This window comes from Trachypithecus francoisi, unplaced genomic scaffold (genome assembly GCF_009764315.1).
Source record: "Trachypithecus francoisi isolate TF-2019V2 unplaced genomic scaffold, Tfra_2.0 Lachesis_group4, whole genome shotgun sequence".
Classification (NCBI taxonomy): domain Eukaryota; kingdom Metazoa; phylum Chordata; class Mammalia; order Primates; family Cercopithecidae; genus Trachypithecus; species Trachypithecus francoisi.
Window position 1 is genome coordinate 117,263,495 of NW_022681469.1, and position 25,621 is coordinate 117,289,115.

At 50.6% G+C, this 25,621-nt stretch overlaps 1 protein-coding gene across 16 annotated transcripts in view; it reads left to right on the top strand.

Annotated features, from left to right (window-relative positions):
* Positions 1-25,621, top strand: part of CUX1 (cut like homeobox 1) — a 517,458-nt gene that overhangs the window by 476,115 nt on the left and 15,722 nt on the right. For 11 of the 16 annotated variants that reach the window (XM_033192550.1, XM_033192558.1, XM_033192559.1 and 8 more), the window contains 2 exons: positions 7,250-12,381; positions 12,559-17,294. The exons of the other annotated variants lie outside the window; for them this stretch is intronic. In XM_033192550.1, the coding sequence (XP_033048441.1) occupies positions 7,250-7,886 (637 nt within the window). In that variant the 3' untranslated portion in view covers positions 7,887-12,381; positions 12,559-17,294. Of the gene's footprint in view, positions 1-7,249; positions 12,382-12,558; positions 17,295-25,621 lie in introns of those variants that run through there. 16 annotated transcript variants of the gene reach the window in all.

Below are 25,621 nucleotides of genomic sequence, written 5' to 3' on the forward strand. Positions count from 1 at the left end.
TAGCTATAACCATACTCTCTACTGCTAGAAACCAAGAATTCCAGCCCTGACGGAGATTCCTAAGGTAGTGCCTTGCCAATGACCATCTCAGGTGCTGCTTCCCATTGTCCCTAGGGCCCGATAACACTGGGGTAGGCGCGCCTGGTTCAACCAAGGTGACCATATGTAGGTGTAGCTGATGGCAGTGGGGCCCTCCCAGCTGTGCATGTGACACAGTCACAGGCAGTACAAGGTCACAGGCGAGAGAGGAAGTTGTGTCTCTCACAGGGCCCTCCCTCCCCTGTAAGGTCCACTGGAGTTCCTGAAGCGGCCCAGTAAACCACCCAGGCTCTGAACAAATTGGGAAACTAAAATATTAGGTTGGAGCCCAAATCACACCTTTATTGCCCATAAAGGCAAAGTCACAAGATGCTGCTCATTGTGAGAGCTGAGCGCACCTGCTACGTGGACCCTAGACCCAGGCAAACTTCCCCACAGTAGCAGCCCTGGCCCCGCACAGGCCTCCGCATGTGCCAGCTACCTCCCGCAAGGACAAAATCCAGGATTAGCCAGGCATGGTCACACGCACCTATAGCCCCACCTACTCAGGAGGCTGAGGCAGGAGGATCGCGTGAGCCCAGGAGGCAGAGGTTGCAGTGAGCCGAGATCACACCATTGCGCTCCAGCCTGGGTGATAAAGCCAGACCCTGTCTCAAAAAAAGAAAGTAAGTCCAGGAGCTGCACAGCCAGTTTCTTCGTTCCAAATTTAGCAATCAGATCAAAACAGAGGCAGAGGGAGGCCAGCAGTTAGAACAGTGGAGGTCCCTCTACTTGGAAGGAGACTTCAGCATTAATGGAGCAAAATGAAGGAAATGAACGGAAACGTGGACAGGGGTTTCCTGAAGCTTCTCTTCACCAGGTGCCATGCTATCCCATTTCCACTTTCTTTCTTTTTTTTTTTTTTCTGAGACAGAGTCTTGCTCTGTCACCCAGGCTGGAGTGCAGCGGCGAAATCTCAGCTCACTGCAACCTCTGCCTCCCAGGTTCAAGCCATTCTCCTGCCTCAGCCTCCCGAGTAGCTGGGATTATAGGCGCCTGCCACCAAGCCTGGCTAATTTTTTGTATTTTTAGTAGAGACTGGGTTTCACCATGTTGGCCAGACTCCTCGGCCTCCCAAAGTTCTGGAATTACAGACGTGAGCTGCCACGCCCAGCCGCCGTTTCTACTTTCTAGCCACAAAGATGCTGCATTTTGAAGTCTCCTGCAATTCACGTCCATTTTAGGGCATGTGTGGTAACTCTTTCTACAATAGAGATGCATGCAAAGCCCTAGGTTACTATCTGGGCATAGATGCTACCAATTATAAAAAATAGCTCCAAAACTATGTTCCCTGGCCCTGCTGGGGCCACGTTTGTTTCCCAAGTCCCCCAACAGGCTTCAGCTGCATAGCAGTCACTGCCCCCTGGCCAGAGCATACCCCCCTCAGGTTTCTCAGTTTGCCGCTTGTCTTGCTGCTCTTCTGACAGTCATGCCCATCGCCCTGTAGTCTGCATTCATGGTGGCGATGCCTCTTTTGTGCATTTTAGCACTAACAAATTCAATGGTACACCTGTGGCAAAGATAAAGAGAGAAGGGGAGAGAAGAAGAATACCAGTAGGACCTCTAAACTTAGTAAATAAAATGTAGTAATCACAGGTGTGGGCTGGGTGTGGTAGCTTATGCCTGTAATCCCAGAACTTTGGGAGGCCGAGGCAGGTGGATCACTTGAGGCCAGGAGTTCGAGACCAGCCTGGCCAACATGATGAAACCCCGTCTCTACTAAAAATACAAAAAATTAGCCGGGTGTGATGGTGCACGCCTGTAATCCCAGCTGCTCAGGAGGCTGAGGCAGGAAAATCGCCTGAACCTGTGAGGTGGAGGTTGCAGTGAGCCATGATCATACCACTGCACTCCAGTCTGGGTGACACAGTGAGACTCTGTCTCAAAAAAATAAACGAATCCCAGGTCTGAATCCAGAGTAGACACTCAACAAATGCTTCCTTTCAAAAATAACTCCACAACAAAGCAGGCTGGGCTGAGTCAAATATGGGATCCAAGAGATGAGTTTGAGCTGCAGAGATCTGAAAGAATATCATGGAAGAGGTATGAGATGAGCAGGCTCTTGAAAGGAGGATTGGAGTAGAGAAGAATTTTATAAGCAACAAAACAGGTGGAAGGAGAAACGAGGGACCAGGCACAGTGGCTCATGCCTAGAACCCCATTGGGAGGCAGAGGCAGGAGGATGGTTTGAGGCCAGGAGTTCGAGACCAGCCTCAGCAACATAGTGAAAGCCTGTCACTACAGAAAAAATAATAATAAAAAAATAGATGAAGGAGAAGTGAGCATTCAGAATTGGCATGAAATTGACTGTCTAAGATCACCCAGCAGGGCCGGGCTCGGTGGTTCACGCCTTTAATCCCAGCACTTTGGGAGGCCAAGGCAGGCAGATCATCTAAAGTCAGGAGTTTGAGACCAGCCTGGCCAACATGGTGAAACTCTGCCTTTACTAAAAATGCAAAATTAGCCCAGTGTGGTGGCACATGCCTGTAATCCCAGCTACTCGGGAGGCTGAGAATCTCTTGAGCAGAGGAGTTCGAGACCAGCTGAGCAAGATAATGAGACTCTGTCATTATCTCATTGTTAAATTTTTTGTAGAGACAATTAGGCTGGGCATGGTAGCTCACACCTGTAATCCCAGCACTTTGGGAGGCTGACGCGGGCAGATCATGAGGTCAGGAGATCGAGACCATCCTGGCTAACATGGTGAAACCCCGTCTCTACTAAAAAGATAAAAATTAGCCAGATGTGGTGGCTCACACCTGTAATCCCAGCTCCTCGGGAGGCTGAGGCAGGGGAATCACTTGAACCCCGGAGGCAGAGGTTGCAGTGAGCTGAGATCGCGCCATTGCACTTCAGCCTGGGCGACAGAGCAAAACTCCGTCCCCCGCCAAAAAAAAGACCACCTACCCATCAGGCCAAGGGCAGAGCAGAAATGCAGACTGAGTTTTTTCTCCAAGGCTTTCGTTCTTTCACTAAATGCTTTGTACAGACCTATCTGCTGTTATACCCGACAGAGCTTCCCAACACTGCATGTGTTATATCCCTAACCAAGAATGTAGTTTTTTACATTCTTTTCTCAGGGGTTAAACAGGAAACATTGATTTTCCTTTCTCCTGCCCCACTGGAACCCTCAGGGAGTAACACTTGGTGTCAATTTTTGCCCCCTCAAAAAAAAACCAAGCTTTATTTCCTCTTACTCTTTTACTTTAAGGGGATTAGGAATATCTCTGGCTAAAGGCAATTAAAAGTATCTCAGGCTAGGCCGGGCACAGCCTGTAATCCCAGCACTTGGGGAGGCCAAGGTGGGAGGATTGCTTGAGCCCAGGAGTTTGAGACCAGCCTGGGCAACATAGTGAGACCACATCTCTACAAAAAATAGAAAAACAGCTGAGTGTGGTGATGCGCACCTGTGATCCCAGCTACTCAGGAGGCTGAGGTGGGAGAATCACTGAACCCAGGAGGTTGAAGCTGCAGTGAGCCATGATCACGCCACTGCACTCCATCCTGGGCAAGAGAACAAGACCCTGTCCCCCCGCAAAAAAAGTATATCTCAGGCTGACCATTTACCCAGGATTGATGACAAGATTGCCAGAACAACACACCACAGGACACTGCTCTCCCCTGGAAGAACAGGTCCACCCAGTAGGAACTCGGATTCCGAACCCTTGTAGCCACGGCATTCCGTGAGTCTTCTGTGAGTTCCCTAAAAAACCACAACTGCTCCTGGAAGCTCATCTTTCTAGGCCAGAAGACAGTATTCCCTAGAAACATGGAGACAAATCTAGGCTAAGAAGGATAATGCCTCACATCTGTGGAGCACAAGGCATGTGCCAGGCACTGAGCCAAAAAGTTGTTTGTTTGTTTGTTTCTTTTCTAATTGTGGTTTTGGTTTTGGTTTTGGTTTTTTGAGAAAGGGTCTCGCTGTGTCGCCCAGGCCAGCGTGCAGTGGCAAAATCTCAGCTTACCACAACCTTGAACTCACAGGCTCAATCAGTCCTTCCATTTGAGCCTCAGGAGTAGCTGGGGCTTCAGGTACATGCCACCACACCTAGCTAATTTTTTGTATTTTTTTGTAGAGATGGGGTTTTGCTATTTTGCCCAGGCTGGTCTCTAACTCCTGAGCTCCAGCAATCTCCCATCTCAGCCTCCCAAAGCCCTGGGATTACAGGTGTGGGTCCCTGCACCCGGCCTGAGCAGACAGTTTTCTAGATGTATCATCTTATCAGTCCCTCCATCAGCACCCAAGTGCAGTGCTGCTGGCCCCATTTTACAGGCAAAGTCTGCACGTAGGGGCCAAGCTTATGAGCATGGAAACCTAGGCCCCACGCCTAACAGTGTCCCCTCCCCACCCTTAGGGCTTATCACAGCACACAAACAGCAGCTGGATGGTGACCCCTTTTTGAGTGTCTACTTTGGGTCGTACATCATACATTTAATACCTTATTTAATCACGCCTGTAATCCCAGCACTTTGGGAAGCCGAGGGTGTTGGATCACCTGAGGTCAGGAGTTCGAGACCAGCCTGGCCAACATGGTGAAACACCGTCTCTACTAAAAATACAAAAAGTTACAAAAAATTAGCCAGGCGTCGTGGCACATACCTGTAGTCCCAGCTATTCAGGAGGCTGAGGCAGGAGAATCATTTGAACCCAAGAGGCAGAGGTTGCAGTGAGCTGAGATCACACCACTGCACTCCAGCCTGGGCGACAGAGTGAGACTCCGTCTCAAAAAAACAAAAAAACAAAAAAAAAACTGAAGTTTTCTTATTTCTCACAGAATGCTATGGCTGTGAAGTTAAATAACTTCTCCAAGTTGCACAGCTAGTAAGCACCAAAGCCAGATGTCCAACCCAGATGTGCCTGCTTCCAAAAAAGCCTGTATTCTGGCTTGGGGTCTGGCTGGAACCAAACCCTTCACTACCCGTATAGCCTCCCACCTCCCCAGTCAGAGTGGGTGGGGTGGAGAGTTTCACCCCAACTAGCAGTCTCACTGCTAAGGAGCTTGAAAGCCATAGCGCCCAGGAACCTGTTCACAGAAGCCACTGTTTCCCAGGCTCCCAAGGTAGCCCCAGGAAATGGGGAAAGACTTATACACCATGGAACTTCTGGAGGGCTTCTCAGAACCCTTCCTTTCTGAACCAGAGCTCACAAATCTTTGAGGACAAGGTTCAGAGCTCACTGCACACAGGAACCAAATAACTCCGTAGCAGATTCACACCCCCTGCACCCCGCCAGAGTTCAATACCCTGGGCTAAGCTACAGTAGGATCTTCCCCAGGGGAGTCCCCACAGTCAGCACAGGACCCAGTGCAGAGTAGGAGCCCAGAAAACCTTTTTCTTTTTTTCCCTTGAGACAGGGTCTTGCTCTGTCGCCCAGGCTGGAATGCAGTGGCACAGTCTTGGCTCAGTGTAACCTCTGCCTCCCAGGTTCAAGAGATTCTCCTGCCTTAGCCTCCTGAGTTGCTGGGATTACAGGTGCCTGCCACCACGCCTGGCTAATTTTTGTATTTTTAGTAGAGACAAGGTTGCACCGTGTTGGCCAGGCTGGTTTCGAACGCTGGGCCTCAAGCCATCTACCCGCCTCAGCCTCCCAAAGTGCTGGGATTGCAGGCGTGAGCCAACACGCCCAGCCTCAGGAAGCCTTATTGGCCGGGCTTGGTGGCTTACACCTGTAATATCAACACTTTGGGAGGCCAGGGCAGGAGGATCACTTCAGCCCAGGAGGTCAAGTTTGCAGTAAACTATGATCATGCCCCTGTACTCCAGCCTAAACAACATCATGAGATCCTGTCTCTACAATATTTTAAAAATTTAGCCAGGCATGGTGACATACACCTGTGGTCCTGGCTACTCAGGAGGCTGAGGCAGGAGGATCACCTGAGCCTGGGAGGCGGAGGCTGCAGGGAGCTATGATCACACCACTGTATTTCAGCCTGAGTGACAGAGCAAGACACTGCCTCTGAGTAAAATAAGGAAAGGAAAAAAAAAAAAAAAAGGAAAAATACAGAATTTGGTGGAATTCCACCCTACCCTGGACTACAAGTCACCAACCTGACCTTCTGTGGCTCAGAGATTAAAACTGTCACTTTGGCGGCTGTCCATTAATTGATCCTCTCCCCTGAAGTCCTGATGGATGCAGTGGTTATCAGGCAGTTTCACTGATGAACTCACCCAGCCTTCATTACTGCACACCAGTGGCGCCAGTGCAAGGCCTGGGTGTACAAAGAATAAATGGGACCTTGTCTTTCTCAGTCTAGTTGGAGCGGGACAGGATGGGATGTAGGAAACGTGTCACTCGATAAGAACCCTGGCCGGAAGTGGTGGCTCATGCCTGTAATCCCAGCACTTGGGGAGGCCCAGGCAGGAAGATTGCTTGAGCCCAGGAGCTCAAGACCACCCTGGGCAACATGGAGAGACTCCATCTCTTTAAAAACATTAAAAAATTAATAAGCATAGTGACACACTTGCGCTCCTAGCTACTCAGGAGGCTGAGATGGGAGGATCACTCAAGCCCAGTAGTTGGAGGCTGCAGTGAGCTGTGATGGCACCACTGCACTCCAGTCTGGTGACAGAGCAAGGCCTTGTTTCCAAAAGGTTTTTGGAAAATAAAATAAGTGGCCAGACACAGTGGTTCACACCTGTAATCCCAGCACTTTTGGAGGCCGAGACAGATGGATCACCTGAGGTCAGGAGTTTGAGACCAGCCTGGCCAACATGGTAAAACCCCATCTCTACAAAAAATGCAAAAATTAGCTGGGCGTGGTGGCGGGTGCCTGTAATCCCAGGTACTCTGGAGGCTGAGGCAAGAGAATTGCTTGAACCCAGGAGGCAGAGGTTGCAGTGACTGAAGATTGAGCCACTGCACTCCACCTGGGCGGCAAGAGCGAAACTCTGTCTCAAAAAATTAAAATTAAAACAAGTGCCTGTGGCACTTTGTTGCAGTGGAGAAGAAGGGAGTGGTGTCCCAGCTCTGGCATGGCTCCTGGCCAGGCCCGGAGGGGTGGGCGGTGACTCTGGAGAGGGGGTGCCCCATGGCCCGAGGGTCGCTGGAGGGGCATGGAGGGGCCTCCAGGCTGGATGGAGCAGGAGCCCCAGAGAGAGAGGTCTGGCTGGCCAGGGTGGCCCTGTCCCCAGCAGCACTCCCCTCACGTCCCCGCCGCTTGTTGTCTTGTAGGTCTCGGATCCGCAGAGAACTGTTCATTGAGGAAATTCAGGCCGGGAGCCAGGGCCAGGCGGGCGCCAGCGACTCACCCTCGGCCCGCAGCGGCCGGGCGGCGCCCAGCTCGGAGGGTGACAGCTGCGACGGCGTGGAGGCTACCGAGGGCCCAGGCAGCGCCGACACCGAGGAGCCCAAGTCTCAGGGAGAGGCCGAGCGGGAGGAGGCGCCGCGGCCGGCGGAGCAGACGGAGCCGCCGCCCTCGGGGACCCCGGGCCCGGACGACGCCCGCGACGACGACCATGAGGGAGGCCCCGCGGAAGGCCCGGGGCCCCTGTCCAGCCCCGCCACCGCCGCGCCCGCGGCCCCCGAGGACGCCGCTACCTCAGCCGCCGCCGCGCCAGGGGAGGGCCCCGCAGCCCGGAGCTCCGCGCCGCCGCCCAGCAGCAGCAGCAGCAGCAGCAGCAGCAGCAGCAGCAGCGCCCCCCGCAGGCCCAGCTCGCTGCAGAGCCTCTTCGGCCTCCCCGAGGCCGCGGGCGCCCGGGACTCACGCGACAACCCCCTGCGCAAGAAGAAGGCCGCGAACTTGAACAGCATCATCCACCGCCTGGAGAAGGCCGCCAGCCGGGAGGAACCTATCGAATGGGAGTTCTGAGGGGCCGCGGCCCCGGGGCGGGCAGCCAGGCTGGGCTGCAAGGGCCTGGACGGGGTCGGACGGGGCAGGAGCTGCAGACACCGTGGCCTGGGCTTGGCCCGCGGCCTGCACCAACCCCAGGCCGGACCTGAGCCCGCAGCCCAGACCCACTCCACGGTCCGAGGCCTGCACCGACCCGAGGCCCAGATCCAAGCCCGTGGCCCAGACCCACTCTGCGGCCCACACCGACACTGAGGTCCCGGGCCAACCCTGCGGCCTCCACCAACCCTGCGGCCCAGACCCAGTCCACGGCCTGGACCGCTTCGCGCACTTACCGCCCTGCGGGCCACAGGGCAAAATCGCCATAGGCCAAGGTGCATATAGAAAACAAAGGAGCATTAAGCCCAATCTATGTCGAGTTTTCAAGGAAGAAAACGGAAATGTGTGGTCGAGCTTTTTTGTACCCTGAAGTGTTTTTTTTATTGCCCTAAGTGATTTCCACAGGTTCTGGAATAACTCTTACAGCTTTGCCTTGTGTCCTCCTGTTCCGTGTGGGCTTTAAAAGAAAAAAAATCAAACCCACATATTAAAAGGGGGCTTTTTATCTGCCATCTAATGGCTTCAGAGCGATAATACACTATTATCTTCTTAAACCAGGAAAAAAAAGGGGGGGGGGATTTTTCAGAAAAATTAAAAAAGAAAGTTTTTGTAGCTGTTCAGTTGCCACTAAGAGATTGCACAGTCAAAACGACTCTAAACACACTAGTTTGGATTCCTAAATATTTTCAAGAAAAGAATCTTCTCGTTTGAAACTTTGAATTAAAATAAAACACATTTACTCCACATATTTTTTAACAAAAAGAAAACGTCACATCAGGAAACTCTGATTTTGTGGTAGCTGACATAGTGTTTTCTTGTACGTGAATAGAATCCTGACATGTAGTGCACATCGATGTATAGCTTTAACTGACCCTGGGTTTTGCAGACCAGGGTTTGTTTAATACACTCCATTCTAGGCCAAATCAGGACAAAAAAAAAAAAGAAAAAAAGAAAAAAAAAAAAAAGAAAAGATCCGAATCTAGGTATTTTATAATCTGCTTTTTAACCTCTAACCGCAGAGCACGCTGATCAGACCTCATATCTTGGAGGTTTAGGAGACAAGTTAGAAGAACTGTAGCATGTACCTGTCAATTTTGTTTAATTTATGGTGTCTCAGTCTGTCTGTGCGTCTGCACGTGTGCAAGCATTGAAAGAAAGGAGAGAGTAGTCCGGGCGAGCACAGCAGGCAGTTCCGGGGCCAGATGGGCCCATCCCCAAGTAGATAGCAGTCTACGGATCTCTCTCTGGCACAGAAGGCACCTCACCTCACACCACTCTCCTGGGCACCTGATGAACTGAGCCCTCCCAGGGGAAGACACTCCCCAGGCCTGGGCAGGGCTTGCACGCGCACTCTCTCTCTCTTTCCCTTTCTCTTCCCACCACAAGCACTGATGACCCTGTTGAACTCGTGGGAAACTTCCTTTCTCTGCAGGAGAGAGAACATGGCGTTCTGGGCTCCCCACTCCCATCCCTGTAGAAATGGCCCAAACTCACACCAAAACGTGGATGCTCTTCAACTTCCAAACCTACCATTTGCCCTTCGTTCATTTCGCCTCTTAGAAAGTTCTTTTATGCACAGTTTTAGGGCAGTCTAAGTACAAACTGAAAGTCTAACTTGTCTCTGATTCCTCCCTTGTCTATGTGTATATGCGTGAGAATAGAGGCGGGTGAGAGTGTGCGTGCGTGTGCGTGTGTGCAATTTTATACGTCTGTGTATTTTCTTAAGTACCTGTGCACACGTAGAGTGCATTACTGCCACCTTTTTCAATAAGCTGTTTTATCAGTTACGGCTTCTACAAGTTTGCTAATTTAGACTCCTTTATTGCCATATCTTTAAACTAACAATAGATGATTTCGGTATATATATATATTTTTTTTTGCTTATTTATAGGTGCTGTATTTTATTATCTGATTGTTAGGAAGGGATGAAAGGGGCAAATATTCTTTAGAGGGATAGACTGCCGGCAGTATTGGGTATAATTTACAAGATGTAGTTGTCATACTGTATATTACTGATTGAAAACTTTTTGACCGTATTGTGTATCATTGAAACCTTTGTCTTAGGTCAACATCTTTGGATGACATTTTAATGGTGCATTCATTATTTCTTAAGTTTAATTAATATTACTTTTTTTTTTATTTGGGGGGTGGGAGGGAGTTATAATTTTAAAGGTATGCTCTGGCTGTTCCACCTCCGTGTGCTTGTTAATTAACTTGTAGGACTTTGACTGTAAGATGTGAAACCACGTTTCTTGCATGATGTTTTAGAGATTATTTCATTTACAGTCTTTTAACCTGCAACTGCAGCACTTAGTTCACGTTTTCACAAATTTTGAGAGTCACTACACTAAAGACAATGCCTTTTCATGAATGAGAAGTTTTCAGAAGGCTCTAGGGGGCTGGGAGGCAGGCCGTTTGTTTGTCTTTTGATGGGGGTATCATTTCTGAACTTGAAATCTGGTTCAGGGAGAAGAGAATTCAAAATCAGAGGAGCTTAAGGGGGCACGGGTCAACATCTGGCTCGATTCAGGTGCATTGAGAAGAGTGAGTTCACATCAGTGACCCTTAGGACAGTGAGTGGCAGAGCCCTGACGACTGTGGTGTCCTCTCCACAAAACCCTCAAGGGACTTTTGTCATCATGTGTGATGAATCTCTAAAGATCATCTAATTTTCATAAGAATGAAAAGCAAGAAGTTAACATGAAATAGTAGGCTAGGGTTTAGTTTTAAAGGCATGACTGTTATTTACAAAGGTGTTAAATCTGTGGAAATTGACAAACACAGATTTGTCCATTCTAGTGGCCAAACAGTAACAGTGTAAAACGCAGTCATTTTGGCCCTCCCAAGCAATTTAGTCATATGTGTTGTCTTCTCTTTTTGGTTTTTATTTTTTACATTTTTAACTAGGTTACTGTTGGTTCCTATTCTGTCTTTTTTGCCAGACCTACATCTGGGTACCGGATACAATCAGTTGGTTAAATTTTGCTTGCAGTTCTGTGTATTCTTTTTCCTCTCTTATTTATTTTTTTTAAAAATGGAAATCCCAACCTTATGATCTTTGATGTTAAGCTAGCACTGTCTGTAATACTTCTAAGAGCTGCCACTAACATAATACAGCAATCCGTGGCCAGGGGAGCACCCCCTCCTAGTTGGGCCCCTCAGTTGGAGTCTAAGGGTTAATCTCTCATCTTGCTAAGCAGTATTCAAGTGCCTTGAACAGTGTCCCCTCAGCGTGGCTCCCCTTCAGCACGCTGATGTTCCAAGCAGTGGCCCCTGCAGGCAGCCGACCCCCTTCCTCTTCACGCTCTATGAGTTTAAAAAGCTGATTTGTACCTCTCCCCTGGGGGAAACGGTTCCATATAAAACACTAACACTTAATTACAAGCTCCATTATGCCATTTTAAATGGCTTCTTTTTGTTAATTGGAGGCAGTGTTCATAACTTAAGGCTTTTGCCATTAACTTAGCTGGCTAAGCAGAGGCTCGGTGTAAAATCAGTGTTTGCATTTAACCTCTTGACCCGGGGTTCCTGCCCAAGCTCCCTTGTGATAGCTGAGATGGCAGGTGTATGGGTTCTGTCCTAGAACTGTGCCCAACTCACTTCCATCCCAGAGGAGTCTTCTGTCCTCCTCCGCAACCCCCGAGCTCCCAGGTAACCTCCTCTTGAACTTCTGTATCAGTGAAGACATCTGTGGTTTCTGCTCACCAGACCTCTCTTTAGAAAGGGTTATCAGAGCCATGGAGCTTAGCTCAACTGGATTCTTCTAGACGATCTTAGGAGTCATCTTGGCATGAGGCAGCTTCTAAGCATCTCCTGGGACAGGATCGGGGCAGACAGCCCAGGGATGCATGCGTGGGGGAACTCTCTGAGAAATGCCAGGATTGTGGTTCACAGGGACTCGCCATCAAACCCTGCTACTTTGTGCAAGTAATTGAGGCAAAAAGATACCAGTTGACGGCCTCCCTGGGGTAGATCCCTTGTACCTCCAAAGTACAAATACCTCCCTGCTCAGTTTCCTTCCTGTCGCCATCTTTGTTTTCTTCCCATTGAAAAACCATTCTGTCTGATGTGGACGTTCAGGTCTGCTGGTTGGCGGTCCGGGCCCAGAGTGCAGCAGAGCTCTGGGTTAAATATTCCTTTCTGGCCACTGCCCAAGCCCAGGTGGCCAGCTCTCATACCCCATCTCCCTCCTTGGCCAGGGCCAGCGTCAGGCGTGCAGCTCACGACCAGTTTACACAGGTTGTAAAGAGATCGCTGTGGGCCTCGGCTGACTACTTTAAGATCGTGCCACAGCCAGGCCCTAAAAAGAGAGGGGAACAGGAGTCCCCAGGTGAGCTTTCTCACGGGCAGGTGCCTTCCGGACTAAGTTTGGACTGGATGACTTTGTTCCTCCTGCACGCATGTCCTTTGATACAAGGTAGATCAACTACTGGGCTTGAGTGATCCTCCCATCTCAGCCTCCTGAGTAGCTAGGAGCGCAAGTGTGTCACTATGCTTATTAATTTTTTAATGTTTTTAAAGAGATGGAGTCTCTCCATGTTGCCCAGGGTGGTCTTGAGCTCCTGGGCTCAAGCAATCTTCCTGCCTGGGCAAGGTAGATCAGTGAACTCTGTTGACATTCTATGCAATGTTTTTCATTCCTCTGATTTTAGCAAAGCAAATCTTACTGAAAAATAGAGTCTGGGGAATAGACACATGTCCTTCTGGGAGTCACACAAAGAAAAGCAGAGAGATTTTGAACTGAGGGGTGACAGCCTTTGCCTTAAATGCACTATGACAGGCGCTTCTTGGCAGACCAGTGAAAACAAAAGTCCATAGACCTTACTCATCCCAAGGCCGACAAGCCAGCTGTACAGGGGGAGATGTAGCGACACGGGGCATGTGCAGTGGGCGTGCTGGGCTGTTCGCTGTGGTACTTTAGGCTGGAGGTTTGGCTCCAGTGCTGTCGGTGGGGGGGCCCTGTCCCTCCCCAGATGTCCTCCCTCTTCACACTCCTCATTGTCCCTTCTACCTCACTAACCTGTGTTCTCCATGTGATGTCACCCAGAACCACACCCCGCAGAACTATGAGGCACGTGGGCTGGAGAGGGCGGAAAAGCTGCCAGCGCAGCAGACACGAGCATCCCTCTGCCTGGTGGGCTGGCTTTGTGTGTGTCTCCTTTTGTGAGCACAACACGGACAGACAGCTGTGCTCTGCAAGGCACACGGATTTTTTTCTTGACTTCCACCTGTTCTCAAAGCTCCAGCAGCTGTTTCTTTTGCAGGCAGGGCATGGTCTTGGACCTCCAAGAGTCTTTGCCTATCCTTTCTGTCCAGTCCTGTTCAGCTGTTAAGATCCATCATGGCCATTATCCTTGCCCCGGGCTGCCCCAGAGTGGCCGCATTAGGACACTTCCCAAGATTCCCAGCTGGCTTTGGGGAACGCTGTAGCTCTTGGGTATCTGTTGTCTCTGGCACGGTTTCAGCGTCACTGCGAACGCTCCTTTGCAAACATCACACATCTCAAAGACAGAAAAGGATAGATGGCTTTCTCCAGTCTACACACCCTGTCCACACTTGCATCACCCTCTTATCCCAAAAGAATATGCCAGTTACCATCCGGCACCGAAGAAAACCAGCTCCTGGGGCTGCTGGTTGGAGGTGGGTCTGTCCACTGTGGGGGTCACAGTGTTCCCCTGCTGGAGAGAGTTTGCAAGTAAGAACCCAAGATGTGGGGACAGCATCCTATGATTGGGCATTGACCAGCCAAATCTCACATTTGGAAATCCCTCAGTGCTTCTGTGGTTTCACCTGGGCATCGATGACATTACGGAAGCCTTTGTGACCACAAGGGCAGGGCTTATGCCCTGCGTGGCACGGTGGTGACCTGGGACCAGTGTGACATGGTTGGATCTCAGCGTGTACTGAATGCCAGTCTGGCCAGCACACTCGAACGCCAAGAGAATGGTCCAATTTGACGATCTTATGTCTATTTCCATCAGGTTTTGACTTTTTGTAGATGAAAACTACCAGGGAAAAGGGGAAGCAGGTACCCAGTAAAGTTTAGAAAGATACAGTCTGTGAAACCCTTAGCGATGGGCTGAAAGTTAAGTCCACAACCCTTGGGCTTAATCAGGACAGAAGAGGAGGGGGCGTGGGGGGCAGAACGTAAAAGGAGCTCCAGCCCTACTCCCGGCCCCCCAGCCCAGTCTTCCCAATTCCAGAGGCCTCGGCGGCCTGTGCTCCTCACCACCCTGGTCAGGGGAGTAGAAGGAAATGCAATTTCTGCCTGTCTGCCTGACTTCCAAAAACTTCCCCCTGCTGCCCAGGCCTCTCCCACCACCACCTCTCCTCCAAAGATAACCGTGTCCATGCCGTCCGTGGCATCATCTCGAGTTTTCATTTTTGGATGAAGTGACATTTAGCTTTAACAAGACATTTCCAAAGCGCCTAGTCTCCTCCAAAATGCTAACTTGAAAAGTTGGGCATTGTAGGCGAAAAATCCCGAAAAAAAAAAAAAAAGAAAAAAAAAAAGGCTGGCGAGAGAAAGACATTCGGCTATGCATAAATGTGCACTTCCCCCATCCCCCCCGTTCTTAAACTCTTAAGATGCCCTTGAGTTGCTTTTCATGAATCCTTTTCGTTTACCCAATAATGTTAAGAAAGCATTAGCCTGCGTTACTGTAATTTCTGTAGTGTTTAGGCTTTAATTTCTTCCACAAAATATGCTATATGCTATGTATCAAACTTTCTGTAATCAGAAAGGAAAGGTGCCTTATATCCCAATGTCACGGCTACATCCCTATGGAAATTAATCAGAAGCACAGTGTGTACGGAAGCATTGGGACTTCTGCTGGTGAAACGAGACACCATTCAGCAAGACACATTGAAGTGGCACGGAGCTGCTTTTGTTTTATAATTCCTTTTTCCCCCCTTTTGCTTCTTTTTTTTATTTTTTACTTTTTTGTAGTTTGCTTTAAACAAAAAGCACTTAAATAGATGACTATGTGTAAAAGCTCTGTGCAATTGAAATCATTTTTCTTCATTTTAAAAAAATAACGTATTGCACACCAAATGAACTCAAAGTAAGCTTTAGACCAGGACGATTCAGGTTATGAATGAGTTTGTTCACTGTAGTTCCGTTTGTTCATGAACCGAAGGGAAAACAGGCCTCCCCCATTCCCTCCAGTCTCCCAGCCTGCCTCTCAGTGACCACTGAGCTGGGCTTGCAGGGCCCGCGGGCTCTGGCCGGAGCCGCTGGCCTGACGAGGCAGGATGGGGAGTGTCCGTGATTCAGAAGCTGAGAGCCTTCCCCAGTGTCTGAGGCCACAGCCATCCCTTCCAGCACTTAACCTTGTCTTGTTGAAATGGACTGACTGCTACTGACCTGCCGGCGTGCGTGAGGGTGATTATAAAAGGATGTTTCCTTGAGAAAAAAAAATATTTCTATCCTCTTCTATTTATTATTAGGTTAATCATTTAAGTACTTATCAGGAGTGTATTGTTATTTTGTGTTTTGTTGTCATAAATGCTTTTTGCTGTCACTCTAGTGGTTACTATCCTCTGCCTTCCTCTCCTCCTCCATTTCCCCAGAGAACCAAGGCATCTGGGGGATTAACTGGGGGGCAGAGTGGGTTTCCCCAGCAAAATCAAACATCTGTCTCCAGAGTAGCCACTCAAAAACTGGTGGTCTCCATGTGTCTAACTTTTTAAACGAGAGAGTATATGAACAAAAAAATCTACCAACGAGTGAGGGAGTGCTGAGTTGAAGAACGTTCGCTTGAGGAGCTTCAGAGGAATCTTAGCAAAGCCAAGTTCAGTTCCCCAAAGCCTCCTAGAGCCTCTGGTAAGACTTCTGGGTTCATGAAGTTTCGGCGAACCCTGGTCAGAGAGGGCGCGGTGGCCTGGCCAAGAATTTACTTCCAAGCGAGAGAGTGATTTCTTGCAAGGCCCGCACGGGTTGATATATTTTGGTTGGTTTTTTTGTTGTTATTGTTTTTCTTGCGTACAAAGTTGGTCAAAACCATCTTTCAAAGCAACAGTGTTTTGTAGTACCAGGCTGTGGCTTGAGGGCTCACCTAGGAGAGCATAGGCAGAGGGCTCCTTTCCCCTACACGTGGTTCAATGTGGAGGAAGGTTGGGTGTGGAGATTGCTTGCTGTGGCCCCAAGCTCAGCCAGCAGGACACCAGTTGCTTGCCAATCGGGTGTGAAGGTGAGATGCCCTGCCTCGATCCCATAGGCCCAGCAGAAGGAATCCTACCCCAGGCCAAGGCAAGGGCCCTGCCCACCGCAAGGTAGGCTGGGAAGAGCATCTCTTTCCATAGCATCACCTCCCCTTCTCCAAGGTCGCCGGGGGTCCTGGTTTTGTTCTCTCTTTGAAAGAAATCCACCACCGAAACAATGGTCCCCATCTCCCCAAAATACTTTCTTTTTTTCATTTTTCTCTAATTAGTCTATGCATTTCTCTCTCTCAAACCATCTTCTGCCTCTTCCCTTGAGAAAACGGGCATCTCACGTCCCCCATCTGAGACCTCTTGGAAAAAAAAAAAATCCCGTGCGTTCTGGAGATGTGAGAATTCACTCAAAATTCTTAAAGCATTGGAGAATAGCTTGTTATAAAATAAAAGTGGGGGAAAAAAGATGGTTTTCCCCACATCCCTTTCCATTGAATAAGAGACCTAGTTCTTTGCGTTTGTGCAATAACTGTTTGCTGCTTGCCTTGAGAGCGGGTAGCACCACGCTCCTGTCCAGACTACTAACAGCACAAGACGCACTCGCAGGGTGGCGGAATCTTCCGGAAAACTCTTTATAAGCTCAGCACCCCCCAACCCACCCCCGCTCCAGTGTTTTGTCACGTCTTACATTTTAGCAGTATTTTATATTTTCTGTAACGCACCAAGTCTTAGATCTTTCTAGAGCTTGTTTGTTAATCCTCACAATCACAGATTTTTTTTCTCCAATCCTCACAAAGACCCAAATGACCAAAAAAGAAAAAAGGAAAAAAAAAAAGTCATCTTTTTTTTTTTTTTTTGTACAAATCGCTTTGAGATGCCTCTGGTGTGCTGCTGTGTGACATCTCTCTGATAACATTTTATTTCTTGCTATTTGTTTTTCTACATTAAGAGTCAAAGTTGACGTGGCTGGCGTGGGGGTGGGGGAGGCACCCGTCGGCCCCTTGGTGTTGTTCCTCTGTCTTTGGTTAGCCATACGATGTTTGTTCTCAGCACTGTACAACGGTCCCTATATAATACGGAGAAGCAATATCACTGTATGAGACTCACACCATGTATTATTATTCACTAGCACCCTAGGTGTGATAATTGAAGTAAATATCTTTTATACAAACACAAGAATGTCTGGGTTGTTTTTATTTAAAGTGTTCTGGCCTGAGGATGAGCAGCAAACACTGTCATTCAGGGTCCAAATGGCACCTCGAGAATCGCCGTTCCCGAGGTTGTCCTCCTTGCACCTGTCCGCACGTCCTCGGGCGTGTGGCTTATGGGCACACAGAAAACCGCGTGGCTCTAGGATGCATGGGGATTTCGGGCACCGCTCTTTCAGTCTGCATCCGGCTCACAGGAAGGGCTCCGCCGGGGCCTGCGTTCCTACTTGCTGTTGTCACCAGCACTGTTTGCCTAGCCTTGAACCAAGCCCTTACCCTCCCTGGCGTCCGCTTCCTTGTCTGTAAAATGGAGACACCATTGCCTGTCATATAGGCTTGCTGTGGGGAACCAGGAATGGTGGCCAATGCTGGTGTGGCACCGGGTTGGTGGTGGCAGCCCCAATCGATGGCACTTGGGCGACTAGGACTACGGCCAGGCTGCTCTGCCTGGTGGCCCGCAGCTGGTCAGTGGCGTGACCTCAACCTTCTGTGTGGGGCTCTCACTGTGCCCCTGACTCCTGATGTAACAGAAAGACAAGTGAAGAGCCACAGTTAATGCTTGTGAGTGGGCCAGAAGAGGGGATTGGGACAGTGGCTTGTGGGTCTCTGGAATGCTGGGGCTGCTGAGAAGGGTGTCTTTCCAGATGGCGCTCGGGCTGGACGTGGGGGAATAGCTCTGCCGAGGTGGCTGCTAGGCTTCTCCGCGCAGTAGTGACTCAGAGGCTGTTGCTCATCTTGAGACCTACCGGGTTGGAAAAGAGCTGTCTGCCAGGCCGATGTGTGTCTAGTGGAAGTGGGGGACGACTTGGTCGCGTATTAATTTGGAGATTTCAGATTGTGGAATGCCCACACGTGATACAGAAGCATAAGCCTCTCTCCGAATTAAACTGGATTCAATCCTTCCTCCAGTGGGAAAACCCAAAGTATGGGATGGAGACGACCCCCAGTGCCAGGTGCAGTCGGCAGCCCCACGTCTCATGCAGTCACTCAGGGCCAAGGGTGTCTCTAGAGTTACCCCAAATGCCAGCCCCCTCAGATAGGAGAGACCTGCATAAAACCCTAAGGGCTGGCCCGGCGCGGTGGCTCACGCCTGTAATCCCAGCACTTTGGGAGGCTGAGGCGGGCGGATCACTTGAGGTCAGGAGTTCAAGACCAGCCTGGCCAACATGGTGAAACCCTGTCTCTACTAAAAATACAAAAATTAACCAGGCATGGTGGCGGGCGCCTGTAATCCCAGCTACTTGGGAGGCTGAGGCAGGAGAATTGCTTGAACCTGGGAGGCAGAGGTTATAGTGAGCTGAGATTGCGCCACTGCACTCCAGCCTGGGCTATAGAGTGAAATTCTGTCTCAAAAAAAAAAAAACCCTAAGAACTCTGCCAGTTTGGTATTTGACACACTGAAGTGACGTGGTTAATTTTTCTGTTTGCTAGTTTAGGCATGCCCCCATGTATTTAATGATCTGCTAACTAAATTAAAATAAGAAATGTTAAAAAAAAAAAAAAAGAGGGAGGGAGGAAGGAAGGAAGGAAAAGAAAGGAAGGGAGGAAGGAAGGAAAAGGAAGGAAGGAAGGAAGGAAGGAAGGAAGGAAGGAAGGAAGGAAGCAAGCAAGCAAGCTGGGCACAGTGGCTCATTCCTATAACTCCTATAAGCCCAGCACTTTGGGAGCAGGTCAAGGCAGGAGGATTGCTTGAGTGCAGGAGTTTGAGACCAGCCTGGGCAACATAGTGAGACCCCATCTCTACAAAAAATAAAAAATTAACTGGGCATGGTGGCATGTGCCTGTAGTCCCAGCTACTCTGGAGGCTGAGGTGGGAGGATCACTTCTGCCCAGGAGTTCAAGGCTGCAGTGATCTATAATGGCACCACTGCTCTCCAGCCTAGGCAACAGAGCAAGACCCTGAATCTTAAAAAAAAAAAAAAAAAGTTTGCTCAAAGTCTTTTTCCTCGGAAAGTTGAGACAGGGTCTCAGTCTGTTGCCACCTCCTCCCCCCAGGCTTAAGCAACCCTCCCACCTCAGCCTCCCAAGTAGCTGGGACCACAGGTGTGAGCCACCACACCTGGCTAAATTTTTGTAGAGACAGGGTTTCACCATGTTGCCCAGGCTGGTCTGAGCTCAGGAGATCCACCTACCTGGTTCTCCCAAAGTACTGGGATTATAGGAGTGAGCCACTGTGCCCGGCCTCCCCACGTGCTTCTAAAGTGAGATTTAATTAAGCAAAACTGCAATTGCACCTGGTTTTGCAGGGCTAGCTGCAGAGGCAGAAAAAGAGAGTGAGATTTCATGCTCTGACTGCAATTGGCCGATGCCCCCATTCCAGGCAAATGGTTCAGCCTTGACCTTTCTCCTGTCCCCGCAGTTAACTGGGTCTGAACAGAGCCTCATTCCTTGCTTTTGTTTTTGAGACAGTCTCTCTCTGTTGCCTAGGCTAGAGTTTAGTGGCGCGATCTAGGCTGGCTGCAACCTCTGTCTCCTGAGTTCAAGCAATTCTCCTGCCTCAGCCTCCTGGGTAATTGGGATTAGAGGTACGCGCCACGATGCCCAGCTAATTTTTAGTATTTTCAGTAGAGATGGGGTTTTACCATTTTGGCCAGGCTGGTCTCGAACTCCTGACCTCAAGTGATCTGCCCACCTTGGCCTCCCAAAGTGCTGGGATTACAGGCGTGAGCCACCGTGCCCGGCCCCTTATTTGTTTTTTGTTTTGTTTTGAAGATGGAGTCTGGCTCTGTCACCCAGGCTGGAGTGCAATGGTACAATCTCGGCTCACTGCAACCTCCGCCTCCTGGGTTCAGGCGAGTCTCCTGCCTCAGCCTCCCAAGCAGCTGGGATTATAGGTCCTCACCACCACATCTGGCTTTTTTTTTTTTTTTTTTGTATTTTTAGTAGAGATGGGGTTTCACCATGTTGGCCAGGCTGATCTCGAACTCCTGACCTCAAGTGATCTGCCTGCTTCAGCCTCCCAAAGTGCTGGGATTACAGGCGTGAGCCACTGTACCCGGCCACATTCCTTATTTGATGCTCTGAGGAAACACAATTGCACATAGACAGGGTGGCACGGCGTGATGATGAGATATATTAGAGCGCTTGAATTGTCTGCAATGGTCCTGTGTGCTTCTGTTTCAAAGCCCCTCCGAGTGGCTGCCTGGGGATATGCTGTTCCTCTCCACAGTCCTAGCATGCCAGCTTTGGAGGCACACAACTTGCTGGTGTCTACTTCAGTTCATCACTGATTCCTGTGAGGTGGCAGAGGCCTGGGCCCGCATGTACGGGCCCAACCAGGGAACTGGGAGGGCTCCACAGAGCTACGGTGATGTTGCCAGGGCTCCCGGCCAGTGGACCATTGATCAGCAACTGACTCATACAGTGTGGAGTGACCAGTCTCCATAGACAGGGGAGACACAGCCTGGCCCCAGCCTTGAGCAGGCATTGCCGAAGTTCCTGCCTTTTCCAAGAAATTCAGACTCTTCGAATACCAACAGGAAGGGCCCTGGTCGAGCATGGTGGCTCACGCCTGTAATCCCAGCACTTTGGGAGGCTGAGATGGACGGATCACCTGAGGTCAGGAGTTTGAGACCAGCCTGGCCAACATGATGAAACCCCATCTCTACTAAAAATACAAAAAAGTTAGCCAGGCATGGTAGTGGGTGCCTGTAATCCCAGCTACTCAGGAGGCTGAGGCAGGAGAATCGCTTGAACCTGGGAGGCAGAGGTTGCAGTGAGCCAAGATTACCCCACTGTACTCCAGCCTGGGCTACAAGAGCAAAAATCTGTCTCAAATTAAAAAAAGAAAGAAAAAGAAAGAAACAGACTATGTACTTTACTGAGGAGGGTGCTGTTTGCAACCATTGCACCTTACAAGGTCACAATTTTTTGTTTTTGTTTTTGTTTTTTTGAGACATAGTCTTGCTCTGTCACCCAGGCTGGAGTGCAGTGGCGCAATCTCAGCTCACTGCAAGCTCCGCCTCCCGGGTTCATGCCATTCTTCTGCCTCAGCTTCCCAAGTACCTGGGACTACAGGCGCCCACCACCACGCCCGGCTAATTTTTTTGTATTTTTAGTAGAGACAGGGTTTCACCGTGTTAGCCAGGATGGTCTCGATCTCCTGACCTTGTGATCCACCTGCCTCGACCTCCCAAAGTGCTGGGATTACAGGTGTGAGCCACCACGTCTGACCTAGTCACTATTTTTTTTTTTTTTTTTTGAGACAGAGTCTCGCTCTGTCGCCCAGGCTGGAGTGCAGTGGCCGGATCTCAGCTCACTGCAAGCTCCGCCTCCCGGGTTTACACCATTCTTCTGCCTCAGCCGCCAGAGTAGCTGGGCCTACAGGCATCCGCCACCACACCCGGCTAGTTTTTTGTATTTTTTTAGTAGAGACGGGATTTCACTGTGTTAGCCAGGATGGTCTCGATCACCTGACCTCATGATCCGCCCATCTCGGCCTCCCAAAGTGCTGGGATTAGTCACTGTTTTTTTTTTTAAGAGACAGGGTCTCACTCTGTTGCCCAGGCTGGAGGGCACTGGCATGATCATTGCTCACTGCAGCCTCGAGCTCCTGGGCTCAAGCAGTCCTCCTGCCTCAGCCTCCCAAGTAGCAGGGACAGGCATGCACCACCACACACGGCTAATATTTTTATTTTTTGTAGAGACAATCTGGCTATGTTGCCCAGGCTGGTTTCAAATTCCTGGACTCAAGCAATCTTCCTGCCTCAGCCTCCCAAAGTCCTGGGATTACAGGCATGAGCCAATTGCACCCAACCAACTTTTTAAAAGGCTCTCTCTGGCCGCTGCTTAGTGCCCAGATCATAGGTGGCAGAGGGAGGCCAATGGGAGGCTGATGCCATCATCGCAATTAGAGGTGGTCATGACTCGGACTAGGTGGCAGCAGTGGTAAAAAGGGACTGGATTCTGGAGATATTTTGAAGGCAGAGCCAAAAATGAGACTTAAGGCAGGCGCAGTGGCTCACACCTGTAATCCCAACACTTTGGGAGGCCAAGGCAGGTGGGTCACTTCAAGCCAGGAGTTCGAGACCAGCTTGACCAACATGGTGAAACCCCATTTCTACTAAAAATACAAAAATTAGCCGGGCTTGGTGGTTCATGCTTGTAGTCCCAGCTACACAGGAGGCTGAGGCAGGAGAATCTCTTGAACGCAAGAGGTGGAGGTTGCAGTGAGTTGAGATCACGCCACTGCGCTCTAGCGTGGGCGACAGAGTGAGACTCCATCTCAAAAAAAAAAAAAGGAGAGAGAGAGAGAAACTTAAGACAGATTCAGCATCAGGAGTGATGGAGAGGAGTGAGACTACCTCCTGGAGTTTGTTCTGAGCCACTGAAGAGTGGCAGAGAGCTGGGTCAGGCCGGGAAGGGGGTCTTTGCCTAGCCCTGCAGATGTCACCTCCCGGGGCTGGGCTACAGGGGTCCACACTTGGGTTCAGGGAGTGCAGACTTGGGGAGGAAGGGATCAGGCTGAAATGCAAACCCATAAAGGTTGAAATTCCAGTAGAAGAACAAGTAGAAGATAAATCCAAGGAGAGGCGTGGACTGGAGTCCCACACTGGGGAGCTATCGGCTTGTCAATGGCATCCCACATGGCCAGAGCGGATGAGAAGGCAGAGTGAGGCATCTGCAGACAGTCCCTGTGCAGCAGCAGCAAGAAGCTTAGCAGGGAGGGCAAGGACCAGTCAAGGAAATAGGGACAGAGCAGCCAGCTGGGGGAGGAGGCCCAGGAGGGTCGGTGACCTGGAAACTAGCTGCTAACACAGCAGCTCAGATGAGAGTCGAAAAACAAGGACGTGGCAATGTGCGGAGGTCATTAGGAACCTTGGCAAGGACAGTCGGCGTGGGGGGCAGCAGAGTCTGATGGGAAGGGCTTGAGGAATTGGAGGAGTGGAATTAGACGCTTGAGAAGAGACAGCTTCTTCAAAGAGTTTTGCCGGAGTGGGATCTAGGGAAGGGGCGTGTGTGCATGTGTACATGCCTGCTAGGAGAACATGCTTGCATGCATGTAGAAGAGAGAAGCAAGAGCTGGTGCTGCAGGAGAGGGTGGCACTGCTGGAGACCCCATTGCGTAGGGGTGAGGAGCCAGCACCTGTAGGCATGGGGAGCTGGCCAGGGGGCTCCGTGGTCACGTGTGGCTACTGGCAGGATCTACAGGTGCAGAGGCAGGGAGGGGTGGATGAGGCAGCAGCTCGGCCCCCCTCAGTGTCCTCCTAGCAGAGGATACCATGTGCACCAAGCGTCTCCACCATTCCTGCCTTGCCTGCAAGTGATTTAATAAGACAGGGGCGGCTGGGCGTGGTGGCTCACGCCTGTAATCCCAGCACTTTGGGAGGCCGAGGCAGGTGGATCACCTGAGGTCAGGAGTTCAAGACCAGCCTGGCCAACGTGACGAAACCCTGTCTCTACTAAAAATACAAAAATTAGCCAGGCGTGGTGGCGCATGCCTGTAATCCCAGCTACCTGAGAGGCTGAGGCAGGAGAATCGCTTGAACCTGGGAGACAGAGGTTGCAGTGAGCCGAAATCATACCATTGCACTCTAGCCTAGGTGACAAGAGTGAAACTCCGTCTCAAAAAAAATAAAAAAAAAGACAGGGGCCCCCCACACCTTCAGGAAAACTATAGGTACAACGCCACTGGCCTTGCTATGATAAATCTCTGCGTTCAATCCTTTTGCAATCAGAAATCATGCCTAGACTTTTTTTGGGCGTGGGGCAGAGGGGGACATGGTCTTGCTCTATCACCCAGCCTGGAGTGCAGTGGTGCAATCAGCTCTCTGCAGCCTCGAACTCCTGGACTCAAGCAATCCTCCCGCCTTAGCCTCCTGAATAGCTGGGACCACAGGTGCACACCACAATGCCTGTCTAATGTTTGTATTTTTCTGTAGAGATGACGTTTTGCCATGTTGCCCAGCCTGGTCTCAAACACCTGAGCTCCAGCGATGCTCCCACCTCTGCCTCCCGAAGTGCTGGATTCCAGCCGTGAGCCACAGCGCCGGCCTTCCTGAAGTCTTGACCTTAAAGATGCTTTGATTCCCTCCTCCTCTCTGTGAGGTGCCCTCTCTAGGATGTCTTTCTGGGTTCTCAGAAGGATGAGGTCCTAGTCTTTCCTGAGGGGAAGGGGACCGTATTGGGCCCTTGCCCCACAGAATCCTTTTCTGAGCCCGTTTCCCTGTCTTATGCTCACTTATCCACCCATCACCTGTCATCCCTCTCTCCCCTAAACAAAGTATGTCCCTCTCTCTTGGGTTTCCGGGTTGCTTATGGTCCATTCCACACACTCCATGCTTCTCAAGATCCCCTCTCGGGCACACATTACCCCCCTTCCACCAGTTCTGCCCATCGGGCTGTGCCTTGCAGCCCTGCACACCCTCACCACCCCGACGACGACGCCCTCACCTTGTTCAGCCTCTCTGTAGCTTCTGACCCCCTGACCCTCCGTATTCATTGACCCTCCTGCCTCATCTTGGTGCCTTCACATGCATCCTCCTGGTGTCTCCCCTGCCTCCTGCCGCCTCTTCTCAGGGTCTTTGCGGGACCCCCTTCATGGGTCACCCCCTGAGGCTCTGGCCACACTCATGGCAGCACTCTCTCAGGACTTGTCCACCACCCCTGATTTTCTGTATTAGCCATTCTTGCATTGCGATAGAGAAATACCTGAGGCTGGGTAATTTAGCAAGAAAAGAGGTTTCATTGGCTCATGGTTCTGCAGACTGTACCAGAAGCGTGGCACTGGCATCGGTTTGGCTTCTGGGAAGGCGATGGAGCCTTTACTCATGGCAGAAGGCAAAGTGGGAGCAGGCGTGAGACATGGCGAGGCCAGGAGGAAGAGACAGAGAATGGGGGTAGGGGAGGTGCCACACTCCTTAACAACCAGATCCCTAAGCCAGAGACGGCACTGCGCCAGAAGGGACCCACCCCGTCCCCCAAACACCCCCCACCAGGCACCACATCCAACACTGGGGATTAATTACTTTTTTCTTTTTTTTTTTTTTTTTTGAGACGGAGTCTCGCTCTCTCACCGGGACTGGAGTGCAGTGGCCGGATCTCAGCTCACTGCAAGCTCCGCCTCCCGGGTTTACACCATTCTCGGGCCTCAGCCTCCAGAGTAGCTGGGACTACAGGTGCCCGCCACCTTGCCAGGCTAGATTTTTGTATTTTTTAGTAGAGACGGGGTTTCACCGTGTTAGCCAGGATGGTCTCGATCTCCTGACCTCGTGATCCGCCCATCTCGGCCTCCCAAAGTGCTGGGATTACAGGCTTGAGCCACCGCGCCCGGCTTTTTTTCTTTTTTGAGACAGG